The sequence below is a fragment of the Hydra vulgaris genome, chromosome 09 (assembly GCF_038396675.1).
Source record: "Hydra vulgaris chromosome 09, alternate assembly HydraT2T_AEP".
Lineage (NCBI taxonomy): Eukaryota > Metazoa > Cnidaria > Hydrozoa > Anthoathecata > Hydridae > Hydra > Hydra vulgaris.
This window is the reverse complement of record NC_088928.1, coordinates 708349-726949: the sequence shown is the minus strand read 5'-3', so window position 1 is coordinate 726949 and position 18601 is coordinate 708349. Positions and strand designations below refer to the sequence as shown.

The following is an 18601-nucleotide window of genomic DNA, read 5'->3' as shown; positions in this document are numbered from 1 at the left end:
ATATATATATATATAATATGTATATATATATATATATATATAAAATAATCACAATGATAAGATACAGCTGTGGCATAAAGCGAAGCTGACCAAATGAATATGATCAACTCTGACAGATGAACTGTACATTAAGTTTTATATTTTTTTCACATAGGCATCACAACTGTTTTTAAACAAATTATTAGTTTTGGTGTTTTTAAATGTATCTGGAAGTATGTTCCAAACATCAACTAAATCTGTTAAAGAAAAAATATTCTATTTGACGACAGTTATTTGTGAACATATTGATTAGTCATTTTTATATCTCCTAACTGCACCTGCTGGCCCAGGACAATCACCAGGTTGGGACTTGTTTGGTGAGTGGGATGTAGCATTAAAACCAGTGTTTTCTTTAAACTGAATTGCATCTACCTGTGTGCTACATGCTTTGACTGATTGGACATTGAGTAGGATTAGTCATATTTCATATTTTTTTCCCCTTAATGAATGGCATATTGGTGACTCTTCTTTGTACTTGTTCAATAATTTTTTTTATCAACTTTGTTGGTAAGAGCTCATGCAGGCTTTTTATACTCAAGGTGAGGTCTCACAAATATAGTATAAATTGTTTTAAACATTGAATGGTTCCATTATCTAAATGTCGGCTTGAGTGAAACTAGTGCTGCTCTAGCTTTAACTGCTGCATGCTTTGATTGAACTGACCTTTTTAGATCGCTAGTTATTAAAATTCCAAGATCTCACTTTTAGTTGGTAGGCAATAAGTATGTCCTGCTATTAACTTGATTTCGTATGCTAAATTTGTGATCATAGATTGTTGTTTTGGACAATTTTTTTATTGTCAATACTTTGCATTTGTTTGCATAAACCTCCATTTTCTAATTATCAACCCATTTAACCACAGCATTTAGATCTGTTTGCAGTTGATATGTCTTTTATGTGCACTATAAATAGTAAAGACCAAGAACAGATCCTTGTGGCAAAACTTTTATCCACTCAGAGTAGTTTCGTCAACTCTTTGTTTTCTGTCCAATAGGAATGCATTTAGCCATCTCAGTAGTTTACCTTTGAAACCATAGACCTTTAATTTGACTAATGTCATGAAACTAATGTTTCATGACAGACTTTGTCAAAGGCTTTAGGAAAAGATAGTTAATGATTGCGTAAAGGCCACAGTTACAGTTCATTGCAGTTCATTGTTTCTATGACTTGGATTAATGATTTCATTTTTTTTACGTAAATTTTTTTTGTTTTTTAATTAAGATTATTTAAGTTAAAATAGCAAAGCAGTAACAGCAGTTTTGTTTTAAATTATTTTTTTTAGATTACATTAACGGCAATTTTTAGATAACATTAGCTATAAACTTTTAGATTACATTAACGATAGGAAAGAATTTCTTCTAACTCAAGGTTCATGTATTGGAACACTACATCTTTTAAAGAAGGCCTACACCTTGTCATTTAATTTAAAGCCAATAAACTACTCCAATAGTTTGAAAAGTGTCCTACACTTAACATTAAGTAATGAAAATGAAGCTTATGGTGATAGAAATCTTGGTGTTTGGTTTAACGAGGATGGTTCTGGAAAGCTAGTTATCTTCCCTGCAATTAATGGAAACCATAGCAATTACTTTACAACAACTTCACTAAGTTTACATCAATGGCATAATATCAAAATATGTCAGAGTATAGTGGGTGATAAATATTGGTTCACAGTTTATATGAATGGAGTCAATATTTATAAAAAGGAAAATTTTGCTGCTAAAGATTTTAAAAACATAATAGTCTATGCCTCTAATCCTTGGGATGAAGCTCAAGATGGTTTAATTTCTGACCTTTTTATAATGAATGGAAAAGCTGGTAAGGTTTTATTTTTAAGTTTTACAAAAAAAGCTGAAAAATTTAATAAAATTTTTCAGCTTTTTTTGTATATATGAAATTAACTTCCTTTTATCTATATTTAATTATTGGTCACATTCCAAAAAGTTTTATATTTAAATTTAAGTTGTTTTGTATGTAAATTTTTTTTTCTCTTTTAGTAGGATCACCAGAAAGCTTCCTTATGATTCTGCTGATGAGCATTAGGAAGCTTCCTAATGATCCTGCTGAAAAATAAACTGACAGTAGAAACTCTAGTTAGGTAAGTGTTTTTATTATTAATTTATTACTGCTCTGTTTTTTAAAAACATTGATCCCTGGTTTTATAAAATATGCTTACATATTTGACATCTATCAATTATATAAATCATCAGATATTCAAATTTATTTATTTTATACCTTGATGTAAAATATTTTATAAAATAAAAGTTTCATCAAGAAAGTAAAAATGAAATTTTAACAATTAAGTTTGTAAGGATGTGCATTAAAATTACAAGTTACAAAGTTGACAATGTGTCTAAGATATTGAGAAATTCAAAAATTAAATTCGGTTTTGAGGACTAGCGATTTGCAGACTTTAGAATAGTTATGCGCAAATTTTAGGAACATTTGAAGGAGATTGTGCAGTGGTTAGAGTGCTTGCTTTAGAAGCAGAAGATCCAGATTCAAAATGAGCTCTGGACATATTTTCGCATCACGGTAAGGAAGGAGGCGTGAACTTCCTGGTTAAATGCACTTCTGTGGTGCTCTGTAACAATATCGTTAGGTCTTCTTGGGGCACCTAAATTTAAAAAAAAAAAAAAAGATAAGTTTTTATTTATTTTTAAATAAAAAAACTGCTGTTTTTTACTTTCCATTTAAATTCTGATAATCCAATATAAATTTGATGAGGTTTTTGTTGATTTTTTGGCAAACTTTTATTTCACATTAATATAAATATTTTAGCAGTTTTTGTTGAAATTTTTGACTGTTAAATTGAACCTATTTAGATTTTATATATTTAGATTATTTTTTGTTTATTTATTAAAGCGATGTGTCATAACAACTACATCCAAAACAAGATATTTGAAGAATATCCTGTTTTGGGTGTTACAGAAATCAGAGAAACTGGCTCCCTTGAAGATAGAAAGAAAAGTGGTAGACCTCCTAAGCTAAAAAAAGTTGGCAATAAATATTTAAAAACCCTATCTTTAAGAAATACAAAAAAAGCATCAACTGAGCTGGCAAAAGACATTAACACAGCAACTGGGAAAAATGTCAGCTCTTCTTTTATTTGACGGCACCAACTTAAATTGGAATTAAGAGGGTGTGTTGCAATTCGAAAACCATTATTACGGTATGACAATAAAGAAAAACGACTTAAATATGCAAAACAACACAAAGATTGGGCCCAGGAAATGTTTAATCGGGTTCTGTGCACCGATGAGTCCAAATTCAAAATTTTTGGAACGAAAGGATGCCAATATGTTTGAAGAAGAATTGAAGAAGCCCTATCAGCCCAAGTGTTTTAACCCTACTATTAAATACAGAGGAGGCTCTTTACAAGTTTGGGGCTGTTTATCTTCATCTGGAGTTGGTGATTTGATCAAAATAGGGGGGCAACTCACTGGAGAACGTCATGTGGATATCCCAAGGCACCATGCTGTATCTTCCAGAATGAGACCAGAAAGGTCATAATTTTATTCTGCAGCAAGACAATGACCCAAAATATTGTTCCCGAGTAGCAAAAAATTATTTAAATGAAATGGCAGAGGAAGGAGTACTGGAATTGATGACCTGGCCTCCCCAGAGTCTAGTTTTGAATATAATTGAGCATATTTGGGATTACCTGGACAGAAAGAAGGTCGAGCATGTTCCCCAAAATGCTGAAGAATGTTTTGAAGTACTTTAAAGAGAATGGCACAACATATCACTGTATTTTATAACTAACTCGTATGAATCTATTCCCCAGCGAATATTGGCTGGGATTGAGGCAAAAGAAGGACATAGTAAATATTTAGAGTTTTTTATGAAGTTTGACATTAAAAAGTTTGTAATTGTTCCATATTTTGTGTGAAAAACATGTTTTAATAAGTTTATAATTTAGTACTACAAACTTAAATATTAGAGAAGAGATGTGGTCTAAAACTTATATATGTATATATATATGTATATATATATATATATATATATATATATATATATATATATATATATATATATATATATATATATATATATATATATATATATATATATATATATGATATGGATATATAAAAAGTTTATATTAAATGATATAAATGAAAAAAGTAAAATTAATCAAAGATGCTTATATTATCTTTTATAATGCTCTTATTAAAAACACTTTAAAATAATGTCAAAATATACACTTTTAACAAACAAAACCTTCTTACAAACCAAGCTTAAGATGGCTCAATTACAAATCATATTTCTATGGTTATTTTAGCAATAGATCAACTGTTTTAAAGTAGTTTTAAAAGAATCATATGTCATTGCAAAATGTTCAAACTATTGTGTATTAAGATAGCATGAAAAACTATTGTATATTAAACTAACATTATTCAAAACTATTCTTTATTGGGCTAGCATTATGCAAACATTAATAGGTGTGAAGCTTTAATATGAATTGAAGTATGCCCCATTGTATCTATAAATGCAGATTGTAAAACAGGATATAAATGTCATGGCCGCTTCCTTCAATTGAAACTGTTGATATAACAGACTAAATAGAGACTAGTTAATACCTGAATTATTATATGCTATTAATTCGCTAAATTATTATATATTTTTAATATTTAATATATAATTTATTTTTAATTTCTTTAGTACATAGTTTATTATACCTTTAGTTAAACCATTACACCTGTATCTCACTACATCTATACATAATGTTAACATCTACATGATTGCAAGCCTTACTCTTTTTTTTTTGTTTAACACATGTTATTTATATTATGTCTCATATATATATATATATATATATATATATATATATATATATATATATTATATATATATATATATATTATTTATATTATGTTATTTATATTATGTCTCATATATATATATATATATATATATATATATATATATATATATATATATATATATATATATATATGCGTATGTATATATATGTATATATATATATACATATATATTTATATATGTGCGTGTGTGTGTGTGTATATATATATATACTATTTTATATTGCAGATTACCTTATTGGAAATATCATCACTCCGTTAATAAAGGAAAATATGATTGGAGAAATGTTAACATTGGACAAAGAACATTTTATTTCGTTTGATATAAATGCTAATAAATTTGATATTGGTCTTCATAGTGTTTTACATTTTACTATTGGCTCTGATATGATTAATTATGGTGATAGAATACCTGGTGTGTGGTTTCATGAAGATGGTAGTGGGCGACTTCATATTGTGGTGCCAATTGATGGTGACACAAATCGATTTATTGATACCACTCCAATTTTATTAAATATGTGGACAAATATTGAAGTGAGCCAAGTTTTAGATAAATCGAATTATGTCTATACAATAAAAATCAATGGAGAATTAGTTTTTTCTGAAATAAACTACAAGCCGCAAACATTTAACGATGTAAAAATATACGCTTCTGATCCATGGAGTCAAGCTCAGGATGGCTCAATAAAAAACTTTTTTATCATTAATGGAGATTCCAGTAATTTTTTTTTATTTTCACTCTTTTCAGGGTCAGTCAGGGTTAGGGTTAGGGTTAATTTAAATTAGTACTTTTTTTAACATTTTTTTTAATAGAATAACATTTTTATTTTTGTAAAATATAATTTTTAATGTCTGTATATTATAAATGTTTATTTTTTATTCAATTGGTAAACTTCGAAAAACATTTTTTCATTTTAAATGTAATTTCCAAACAAAAATTAAAAAAATACTTTAAAATTTTTTACATTAATTAAAATAACTACAATATGTTTGTATTTTCAACTTCAAATAATTTGCATTTTGAAAAGAATTTTATTATTATTACGACAAAAGATTTTTATTAAGGGAAAACAACCATTTGTTCCCAACAATAAAATTTAATGTGGCCTACTGAGCCATTAAATAATAACCACCCTTGATTTATGGGTCAAAGTAAACATAGACCATGTGCCACTACGACATTTATACCACTAAGGTGGTAAACACATACAGACCAGATGTATCCACTTAAGTATTATAAGTACTCCTTAAGTACATAAATATAATTATAAATAGTAATAAATTTGTAAAGCTACTAGTTTTAAAAAATTATTGTGTTATCAAAAGCAATTAAATTTACAAGTTTTCTGAAGTAGTTAGATTCAAAGATTTCTCTGAAGAAAATAGTTTCAATAAATTTTTTATAAAAAGTTAGGTTTAAATAAAGTTATAAAAAACTTTTATTAGACAATGTTTTGTTTCCATTGTAATTAAAACTACTAAATGTCTTATAAATAAATAGATTTACAGTTATTTAACTTTCGATTTTAGTTTTATTTAATCATTTATTAATTTATTAATCTTCATTGTTTTAATAAGTATTATCATTACTATTATTATCATTTTTTTAAAGTTTGCCTCTTCTACCTTAAGAAGCCTCTTCAAATGTAGTGGCCTTCTCAGCCTTGGGAAGGTGAAATAACATGAACAAAATATATATATTATTAGAAACCCAATGATAAAAAAAAAATTTTTTATAATATTCTAATGTTATTATATTTGTGTATAATTGTTTATAATTTAATTTTTTTTAGATAAAGAAATGCAACCTGTAATTGTTCTTCCTACAGGTATTTAAACAAAACAATTTTTTAATTTTTTTTAAGAGAATAATAGAACGATAAATTTTAAAAAATTTATCTTTAAAAGTTTGAAAATTTTAACTAAAAATAAGAACACAATTAAAATAAGAACACAATTAAAATAAGAACACAATTAAAATAAGAACACAATTAAAAGAAGAACACAATTAAAATAAGGACACAATTAAAATAAGAACACAATTAAAATAAGAACACAATTAAAATAAGAACACAATTAAAATAAGAACACAATTAAAATAAGAACACAATTAAAATAAGGACACAATTAAAATAAGAACACAATTAAAATAAGAACACAATTAAAATAAGAAAAATTTTAACTCCTTTTGTTTTTAGAACACAAAATTTCATTTATTTTTTAAACGCTTAAAAAATAAATGAAATTTTTTATCAGTTTGCCTTTAACTTAAGGACCAAAGAAGATTATTTGAGAACTCGGGGATTTAAACAAGAAAATATCTTATCACTGCTACTAGCATATTATTTTTTACTTCTAACATGTTATCTATTCTATTCAACATTATTTAATCAAATTGGTTTTTTCACAAGGTTTTTTAATAAATTTACTTCCCCATTGTAAGTGGTCACTGATTTGAGGCATTGGAGTGCTCTAGAGGAGAGTTGAGATTACTTTTTCCCTTTCTGCCTCAAATGTTACTTCTGAAATAATAAGAAAACCCTTTTGCAGGCAAGGACAATTTACAAAGCATAAATGCTTCATGTTTGATAGATGCTTTATAGCAAAATAAAAGTTGAACTGCTACCAGGTAGAGAGGTATTAACAGAATGAATGTTTAATTTTATAACTCTTCTAGGTACTATTCTACAGTTAAGAATTAGCTAAACTTTATTACATAACTCAATTAATTAGTTAATTATAAATATTTGTAAAAACTAATTTACATAAGCGCAACTACATAAGTTACAACATAATTGTCACAACTCATGAGTACAGAACTAATTTCAATTATCTAAAGAACTATTTTTAATATTGGTATTTTATTTAATTTAATTTTTATTATTTCAAACTTTAATTTTGATTTTTACTTTTAATAATTTCATTAGTTAATTAATTTTGTTTATTATTAACTTGATTATAGTTATTTATTAAATTCTATTTTAGATTACATTAACTTCGGAAAAGAATTAACTCTCACTCAAGATAGAATTCTTGGAACACTTAAAATCTTGAAGAAGGAGTACTCAGTGTCGTTTAATTTAAAGCTTGTAAATTATTCTAAGGGTTTTAAAAATATTCTCCATTTGACCTTGGGTAATAGTGAAGCTTATGGTGATAAAAGTCCTGGTGTTTGGTTTCATGAAGATGGATCAGGAAAGCTTGTTATTTATTCTGCAATAAGCGGTAATCCCAACTATTTTATTGAAACAACTCCACTTTTTATGGATCAATGGTACAATATAAAAATTCATCAAAGCATGATAGATGGCCAATATTGGTTTGCTGTTGATATCGATGGAGTAAATATTCATAAAGTTGAAAATTCTTTGGCTAGAGATTTCAAAAACATGAAAGTATATGCTTCCAATGTTAAGGAAACTGGACAAGATGGATGGATTTCAGACCTTCTTATTATCAATGGGAAACCTGGTTAAACTAGTTTTTTTAATTTTTACATAATTGATTGTCATTAAATTATTATTTTAAAAATAACTTTTTCAAAAATAATTTTTTTTTTTTTAGAATACCTAATTGGAAATATAAATACTCCAATATTGAAAGGAAAAGTTATTGCTGAAATGCCAAACTTAGGAAAAGAATATTTAGTGTCAGTTGATTTCAATCCAAAAAAATTTGTTTCAGGTTATCATAATATTTTTCATTTTAGTATTGATTTTAATGGTCCACATTATTGTGATCGTGTTCCTGGTATCCGAATTTATCAGCATGGTAATGGAGGACTTCGCATTGCGTCACCAATTAATGGTGAAAATAATCGAATTTTTGAGACTAGTCCAATTAAACTAAATAAATGGTCAAAAATTGAGTTATCCCAAATTTTAAAAGACTTTGATTATAAGTATACAATTAAATTAAATGGACAAGTTGTTCATTCTGAAATTAACAATGATGCTCAAGATTTTAATAATATTAAAGTGTTTGCTTCAGATCCTTGGAGTGAAAGCCAAGATGGCCTAATTAAACACTTGGTTGTTAGTCATTTTAATGCTTGTAAGTTTTTTTTACATCGAAAATTAAGTTGTTATAAATTAATAATTTTATCTTTTAGTTTACATTGTTTAAGCTAATTTAATAATAAAGATTTAGAATGTTTTTCACTCTTTTAGCAAGCATGTCAGCAGGTCGAAGTCAACCCAATGTTGTTCTTTCAAATGGTATTTTATACATTTGACTATTCATTATTTTACAAGATCCAGTATTTTTTCTTATATTATACTATATGTTAAAAAACATATTCCACAATATTATACTTTGTTTACAAAGGTCGAAAACTTTTTTCTTTAAAATGTATAATGTATTATGTAGTAAATGTATAGTTTAGTATTTAGCATATTTCCTTATAAAGTATATAATTCTTGATATTTTTATGACTTCTTTTCTGCATTTTCTATAGATTCTCGTAATTTGGGCAGTTTCAGAGATTTTTTGTAGTTCCTTTGTATTAAAACCCTTTTTTTCTTTTGATGAAGCCATTCAAAACTTCACTTAGGCTGAGGTAAATATGAACTTTTTATTTTTGGGCTAGCTCTTGGTTAGATTTCCGAAACAAATATTAACAGTTTATTAATATTGAAATTTACAAATTTAATTTAAAATGAATACTCTAATATCCTAGTAGTAGATCGGAAATAAGGAAAACCCCATAAAAAAAATACAATAAAGCTTGTTACAGAGATCCAAAATCACGTTTTTTTAATAATTTCTGTCATTTTTAATAATAATTTCTGTCATTTTTAATAATAAGCCCATTGAGGCTAATCTTTGCCTCAGCAAAGATTATAAAAAGCAATATAATAATAATATAAGGGAATTATCTTGCCTAAAAATTCGTACCCTTCACTAAATAGGTTGGAAAATGTTGAGTATGGAAAAGAATTGGTGCCGGACAGCCTTCTTCTATTTTTCGGTCATATCATATCTTCAGATCTAAAAATAGTTGCTATTAAGCAATGTATTGCATAAGCATCTAGATCAATAATTGCTTCAATACCTTTTTGGATAGGAGTTGACATTGTTTGCCTCGAAATGTTTTATTGATCAGCAATCAAAATTTTCTATTTCAAAAGTTTTATTATAAAAGTTTTTCTATTTCATCAGACGAAGTATTGTTATTTAAGCAACCCACAATGGAAAGCAATACTGTTAATGCATATAACTTCTCTAATAAAGTAGGCTTTTGACAATATGTTACCAATAATGTAGATCATAATATAATAACTCTTAACTGGAATTGTACCATTTACTTCTTGGGGTTAATTTCAAATTCACATTTATCTACAGCACCTCTTTCAACAATGAAGCGTCTGGAAAAGCGAAACGAGTATCAGATATCGCAAATAAAGTTGATGTTAACATAACTCCTTTAAATGGATCAAGTTATAATGGTTGGTTAAAGCTGGAGTTGAAACCTATACATGAACTTATGCAAGTGTTAGTGCTTCCTAATGAATTAAGTTACAATTTGTTATGGCTAACTTCATAGTTCTTCAATTCTAAAAAAGATCTCCACCCCAATTGGTCCAGTTTCATGCAGCATGTAACTAGCTCCTCCAAAATATATAAAAAAGGAACAGTTTCTTCTAATTCCTTCCAACAGTTATATTTCTTCTAATTCCTTCCAACAGTTATATTTCTTTCAATTATTAATCTGAATCCAATGGATTAAACTTGTATATATGCTACTTTTCTCTTTGTAATAGACGAAGCAAGAAAAAATGAATTTCATACACCATCTATAATTTTTGATTATCTATTATGATTAAAGGCAACTGGTATAATCAAACATCAAGATTTATATATAGTTTTCAGACTCGATAGGTTTCATTTGCTAATGAGTTTTTTTTGGTAGTATTGGAGGATTCATGGCAGGTTCTTGGATTGAAGACCTCTTTTAAGAGATTTATACTGAGAATAGTGTAGCTCACAATATGACAGGAAAAGCGGTATCTAGATTTCTACGGGCACACTTTTTGGCTTATAGTGCACTGTTCAAATTGCTTTTAAATGATATTGTTGTTGTTTATGAAATAAATTTTTCTGAATTTGAAAACATTTACCTAAAAGCTATGAGTCATTTTACAGGTAACAACAATATTATTGAGTTCCTTGAAAATGTAACCGATTTATGGAAAATCCAATCAATGAATAAATAGAAATAAAAATGAAAAAATTAAGGGCTTTTCAATTTTGGATTCAGTATGAATATATTAGTATAGTAAAAGAATATATTCTTGCACTTAGAACTTGTTACTGGTTAAATCATATTCACTCTATACAAAAATGCTGAGTCTTTTTGCAACAAAAACTTACCTGACTGGAAAGTTAAGTTGCATCATGAACACAATATCATGAAGCGGTTTCTCAGTTGGTTTGACTAACAGTGCCATTGCACTCTCTAAGATCGTGTGCAATTCCTGTCCGCTTTCTCTATACTATCTATCTAACACGAATTCTTCTACCTTTTACTCAATCGTATCTTCGTTCTTCCAAAACTCACTTTACTCTTGGACCACATGGCAGGTAATGACGCTTCTTCGTGAGCTGAACTTGTCTTTGCGGACCTTGGTAATGTGGCCTCCACAAGGCAATTAGCTGGCGGAGGATAAACCACAATACCACCACCAAAAACACACCATGGGTGTGTTATTGAAAGTGACAACATTCCTTGAATTTACATTCAAGAAATTTGTCACTTTCAAAAACACACCCATGGTTAAAACAGTGATCATCATCTATCTATTAGATTTTTGCATATGTGCTATTTCGTTGCATATATTGCATAACGTCAATGTGTAATGTTATCATCTGATAATGCTATTTGTTGGGATCATTTTGTGTTTTTGTATGACATTTAGATGTTATATGATAGAAATAATTATTAAATGTTTGCTACTATTTCACTGTTTGTATATTTTTTGTTTGTTTTTTAATGAAAAAGGTAAATAAAATTTTTTAAAAATTTAAAATTTTTGCAGAATTACATGTCATGAGATATAAGCAATTGAAAGCCTTTTATTTTTTATGTGTTTTTAATTATTATTTATTTTTTTTATTAATTAATATTATAATTTCTCTGCTTTGTTTTTATTTTTTATTATTTTGTATTTATGTTTTTAAGGTTCCCATTTTGTAATTGGATTGCTTGTTGGGTTGTTCCTATTGGTTGTTGTTGTAGTTATAACTTTTATATTCAAAAGAAGAATTTGTAGCAATATCAAAAAAGATAAAAAGAAATTAACAAGTAAGTCGAGATTTTATGTTTTGCATTAGTTATGTAAAAGTTTTATAATATGCAGCTGCCAAAATCAACATGTGGTTTAATTTTTATTTGTGAAATAATCTAACTTTTAGAGGCAACTGAAATTCATGAAATGAAGCTGCCCTTTCGTTCAACTGAAATATTTAAAAAGCACATGCAAACCTAAAATTTTCTTGAAATTTATATCTGTTATTACAAAAAAATGTTATCCAAAAAAAAATGTTCTTTTTGATGTATAAATTTATGTTTTATAATTGGTTATGTATTAATTAGTACCGAACTTTATAAATTGTTTATTTTAAAGATAGGTTTTAAAATATTAACAGTTGCGATTGACTTTTAAAACAGCTTTAAATTCATGGTAACATACTTAATAAACCAATCAGAGTTTATAATTACAACTTGACTTATTTGAATGAAACGCAGAATGAACGTGTTAATATCATTAGAAATAATGAAGTTGAAATCAACTTCTGAACCATTTGCTTGAAACACACAGAACATAAAACAGACTTTTTTGCTAACTTTTCTGGCATACATAGGGGAGGAGGCAGTTTATGACAGGGATAGTTTTGGACAATGCGAAATATTCAAAAAATACTTACTCATCAACCAAGTTAAATATATAAGTCAATTTGAAATAATATTACTTATAAGCGTCATAGGATTTTTTTTTCACGAAGGCGGTTAGAGAGCTTCCCTACAAAAGTTTTATGATTTTTGATAAAAAATGTTAGTAAAGAAGCTCTGTTGATCAAACGTACACTCCCCAATGATTTTTTCTTTACATTTTCAGTGAAAGGGATATGTTCTGCATCGTAAATAGAAAAATTCAACGATAAAACATAAATTATTCATAAAAATTTTGTGGGATGTTTTCTTAGATCAGGATTAAGGCAGCATTGGACAATTTTCATAGGGCATATTAGGACAAGTTGTACGCCTGAAACAAACTTATCATCAAATAAAATTAGATCAAGTTTAAAAGTGGTGCGCAGTTATAAAAAGAAATGTAAATGATTAATAAACAAAAGAAATTTAAAAATTGCAGTTAAAAAATGTTTTTGATAAAACAATGAAAGTAAGAGAGGCTGCAGGTGTATTTGGGTTTTCTAAAATTAAGTTAGTCTTCGGAATAAAAATGCTCAGAAATAATAGAAAATCAAAGGAAATTTAGAAATTGCAGTAAAAAATATTTTTGATAAAACAACAACAACAGTAAGAGAGGTGTATTTCAGTTCTCTAAAAGTAAGTTTGTCTACAGAATAAAAATGCTCAGAAATAATAGAATATCAAAGTGCAATAACTTTTCTACCAAATTTTCCATAAATCAAATATTGGTTAGTAGTAACAGTATCGAAAACAGTCAAACTGATTAGTCTCAAAAAGGGACTTTCCGGAATAACATCGAAATAGTAAAAAAAGGAATTGTATCGAAAATCCGAAAAACAGAATAATCTCGAAATTGTGAAAAAAGGAATAATATCGAAAAGGGATTTTTCGGAATAATATCGAAAAAAAGAATACATCGAAACTGTTAAAAAAGAAATAGTATCGAAAATCCGAAATGCAGAATAATATCGAAATAGCTCAAAAGTGAATAATATCGAAAAAGGACTTACCGGAATAACATCGAAATTGTGAAAAAAGGAATACTATCAAAAACTCAAAAAACGGAATTAGATCGAAGTTGTGAAAAAAGGAATAATATCGAAAAGGGACTTTCCGGAATAATATCGAAATTATGGAAAAGGGAATAAAATCAAAAAGGGAACTTCCGGAATAATATCGAAAATGTGAAACAAGGAATAGGTTCAAAAATTCCAAAAGCAGAATAAAAAGAAGGCCAGTATTTTGCGGTTTTGAATTAAAGTGTAGTAATAATACTGTATAATTGTATAATTTATACTATATAAACTAAAAGCTCTATTAGTAGAACAAAAATTATTGAATGTTGTGTTGTTGGCAATTTATAAAACGATTTAAAGCAAGATGTTTTGATAATATTTACATTTAATGTCAACAAACCATAAAAAGTTGCATAATTTTTAGTCAAAATCAATAAAAACTTAAGAACCATAAAAAGTTTAAAGGATAAAGTTATTTGTAAATATGCAAAACTATATGCCAACTAAGTCATCTGTTCAAGAAAAAGATACTTTAAAACAAGGGGAGCAGGATAAAAGATCCTGCTTAATAAAACAATTAAAAAGCTAATTAAAAAATCCTGATTAATAAAACAAGAAGAGCATGCTAAAAGATCCTTTTTAATAAAAGATTATAAACAATACCCACTCTACCTCCAAATACCATGGAAAAATTACTTTTTCATGTCGTCATCTGGTCATTCTGTTCCAGAATATTTAACATTGTAAATACTAAAAAAATATTGAGCACACAATTTTAAATACATTGCTGGTATGGTATGTAGCTACCAAATGTTAAAAATTAATTATCATATTGTATTTTACAAGATGTTATTTAATAAAATTTCCATACCAGAAGTTATTGAGTTTATTATAGAAGTTGCTGAGAGCTTAAATGAAAATATTTTACAAGTTGTCTATTATCTTTCATAACGTTTTGTAATAGTTATAAAAATGCCATACATATTTATGTTGGAACACTTTCCTACTTACTTACAAAATCATGCAGAATCTGTTTGTTTGGTTTGGTTTTTGAAGAACTTAAAAAAAATAAAGAAGAAATTAGAAAATACTGATAGATATGCATTATTTTAGTGTTATACTTCCCTGCAATTATTCAAAGCATACATTATATCACGATTAAAAATTAAATGGAAAGATTTTCCATTGCTTTCTTTATTGAAAACACATTCCGGTAATATTGACACAATAGAATATGCAAAATTATTACTCAATATTGGCCCAAAATGTTTCAAGATAACTGTTTAATATTTGATGAAATGTATTTACAGAAATATACAGAATACTCTGACCTTTGAACTAAAAAAAAGTTAAGTCTAAACTTTTCAAAAATAGTATACAATAGAAAATTGTCAAGAACAGTCATTAAATAATAGGAACATTCCGCGCATAATAAAAACTGCTTCAGTTATAAAAATTGATAGTAATTGATTGAGAAATGAAACCATTGAAACTGTGACTATTTTTTAAACAATGCTTTTGGTGTGCAAACTTATATATTATATTGATAAGTTCTTTACCGACATTTGGGAATATTGAGTTTATTAAATTTCAAATTTTAAATCGAATTGAATTTCATTGCACGTGCAAATTAAACTGTTCATATAAACTGCTGTTCTCCATTGTAGATAATGCTAACTTCGTGTAAAGTTGATGCGATATTAAGGTGAAAAGTTAGGAAATATTCATCGAAATCTTAAATAAGTTTCCTATTGAAAAGTGACTTAGTATTAAAAGTTTCTTAAGACTTTCTCCTAATACTAGTTTTTTATAAAAAAAAAAAGTGTGATCAGAAAATCAAATTTACGATGTTAATTATTAAAATGAGTTTTTGATCTTATTCCGTTTTTATTGTTTTCGATATTATTCAGAAAATCACATTTTCGATGTTAATCATTTAAACGAGTTTTGGATCTTATTCCGTTTTTATTGATTTCGATATTTTTCCGCATTTGTGAATTTCGATATAAAATCTTTTCGATAATCTAAAAATCACATTTTGATATTAATCATTAAAATGGGTTTCGGTCAGTTATTTTTCGATATTAATCATTTTTTCGATCAGTTAATTTTTGATACTATTCCGCTTTACCCAAATATTTACTAATGCAGAGGAAGCTATTTTAGAAAATTATATGTTGAAATCATCCAAAATAAACTCTTGGTTAACTTTAATAATATTACAGCAGGGTTCAAAAAATGTGGTATTTTTCCTTTTTCAAGAAATGTATTTACAGATAAAGACTTTGGCTGTTCATAGGTAACAAACAGCAGCCTTAGTGACATCTCTTTTCAATCTAGTAATGACAATAATAAAGAAAGCTGCATAGATTTTAAAACATTAAATGTTAGTGATCATTCTGTAGTAAACACTTCCTTTGAAGCTGCTTGGTGAACAGTGAGTCACTTAATTTGTATAAAACAAAGCTGATTAGCTGTCACAGGTTTTGATTGAAAATTTACAGTCCTCTGTACCAGTTGTATCTCCTGATATGATTAGACTATACCCAATAGCACCTCCAAGGAAGTAAAAATCAAGAGGCAGAAAAAAAAGAGGGTCACGAGTTTTAACAGACACACCAGAAAGACCATTAAAAGCAGAATCCTTAACTTACACAAAACACAAGTTAACTAACGTAACAACCGAAGAAAACAAAACTTAATTACTACAGGATTGTCTAGCTCTACTGGTTTGCATGATAAAAGTAATTCTGCAAATTAAAATATGCCTAAATTTTAAAGGCAATTCTGTTGTATACACAAAAAAATTAAAGCAGAAGCATTAAATCCTGAAGATTTTTGTTTAGTCCAATGGGCATCATCTGTTAACAACTCAACTTTAGCTTTTGTTTGCTAAATTGAAGAAATAAATGCAAATATTTTGGTTGTTAATTTGTTGAAGAAAAAAGTAGGATTTAATATTTTTTGCTATGTTATGAACTTTATTCTTTCAATTGAACTACAATCCACACTTTTGGTTTCTTTATTATTTTATGAGAGTGATAAGGCGTCGTCCATAAATTACCTCACGCAATTTTAGACATTTTTCGACCCCCTTCAACCCCCCAACCACCCCCATTTTCCCCCACCATCACCAACACTTGTAACGCATTGTAACATTTTATTGACCCCCCTTGTTGAGTTTACAATCAACATGTAGATACATCAATTAAGGGTTGTGGTTTGGTCAGATTTGATTACAATTGAGGGTTGTGGTTTGGTCTTTTTTGATTAAAAGAAAGTCTTCTCTAGATTTCAAAACTTTGGAAAAAAAAATGTTGCATCATAAAATCGGAGACCCTCTCTTCCTTTTAATAAATCTTCACAAAATTGTCTACCCTTCCCTTCCTTCCTTCCTCCTAAAGCGTGACGTAATTTATGGACAACCCCTAAGAGATTGACTCGGATTTTCATTTTAGCTGTTTGAGTTTGATAGACAAGAAAAATGTTTAAAAATTTTGCGATCTTTTTAAAACCTGTTACTGTCAATGATTTTGTAATTGTTCATAGTTACTTCTAATCGAAAAAAAGAAATTTAAAGAAACATTTCTTGCTTTTATATTATATTTTCTAAACTGCCCCTACAATGTGCAAATCTACCCCTTCTTGTGGGGTAGTTTTGGACAACGAGTAGCTTTGCTTTTCAGGTAAAAAAAATATAGTTTATTTGAACTAGCTCAAGTTTGCTTTTTTTATAAGAATTAATAGCTAAATTACCTTTTTCAGCGAAAATTTTAACTTTTTGTCAAACAGTATGAAAGTTGTATACAGCTTTCATACTGTATATATAACTATACGATCCATTTCATGCTGTATAACATACTATACGATCTTTTAAGGGAGAAGGAGGCATGTTAGGACACTTTTTAAAAAAGATATTACATGTAATATCTTTTTTAAAAAGTGACCTAATGTGCCCCCTTCTCCCCTAAGAGATCATCCTTAAGTTACGAAACGCTAAATTTGTTTTAAAAAATTTCGAAAAAGGAGACTGTTTGCGTGGCGGTTTTCACTGGTTTTAAAGCGCTTATCTTATTTTAAGTCAAAACTAGAAGAGGAAAATCTTTTGATTTTTTTTGTTTTATTTTGTTATGTTTATAAGTTAAGTTTAGCATTTCAAAGTTTTCAAACGATCCCTAACGCTGAAGCGTTACATATTTTTTGATTGCTTTTATAGAAAAACATTAAATTACCAGGAATAAACTTGGAATCAAATTTTTTTTCAGTCTCCTACAATCATCAAATCGAAGTTAAAAATCTATTGGATGAAAATCTGTCAGATAGTACAACGTCTAGCAGTGTCGTCTTAAACAATTCTGCTTATGATAATGAATTGTAATAAATTGTATAAATTAACTTAATGTGTATTACGTATTACTTATTAAGTAACGATTTACGATACAATGTCGTATTATGATTGAGATTTTTTTAAATGAATTTTTTATTTGAGTTTTATCACTTGTTGTATTTTTTTTTTTTTTTTTTTCACAAAAAATTGTATTATTACATATTAAACTAGACAACTAATACAATTTTTAGTAAATATATTTTTTTATTATTTTTTTATGGTTGTTACGGTTAATTTATGTTGACAATTACAAATTACGTCCATAACTTTCTTTAGCATTCATACGAAAAAAGTTATAAGTATTTTTCTTCAAATAATTATAACTTTCTTAAATGACATTCAAAGATAAAAAGAATGGTCTTATTTTTTTTTAGCTGATGAAGTTTTTTTATAACTTGCC

General features: G+C 27.5%; 1 protein-coding gene across 2 annotated transcripts in view; it reads left to right on the top strand.

Annotated features, from left to right (window-relative positions):
- Positions 1-18400, top strand: part of LOC124810993 (uncharacterized) — a 146788-nt gene extending 128388 nt beyond the window's left edge. The window contains exons 15-22 of one of the 2 annotated variants that reach the window (XM_065804440.1): positions 1369-1857; positions 5095-5583; positions 6659-6694; positions 7851-8336; positions 8430-8918; positions 9035-9082; positions 12046-12168; positions 18080-18400. In XM_065804440.1, coding sequence (XP_065660512.1) covers positions 1369-1857; positions 5095-5583; positions 6659-6694; positions 7851-8336; positions 8430-8918; positions 9035-9082; positions 12046-12168; positions 18080-18192 — 2273 coding nt within the window. In that variant the 3' untranslated portion in view covers positions 18193-18400. The remainder of the gene's footprint in view (positions 1-1368; positions 1858-5094; positions 5584-6658; positions 6695-7850; positions 8337-8429; positions 8919-9034; positions 9083-12045; positions 12169-18079) is intronic. The other variant, XM_065804441.1, reaches the window with a different exon arrangement.
- Positions 18401-18601: the final 201 nt, after the last annotated feature.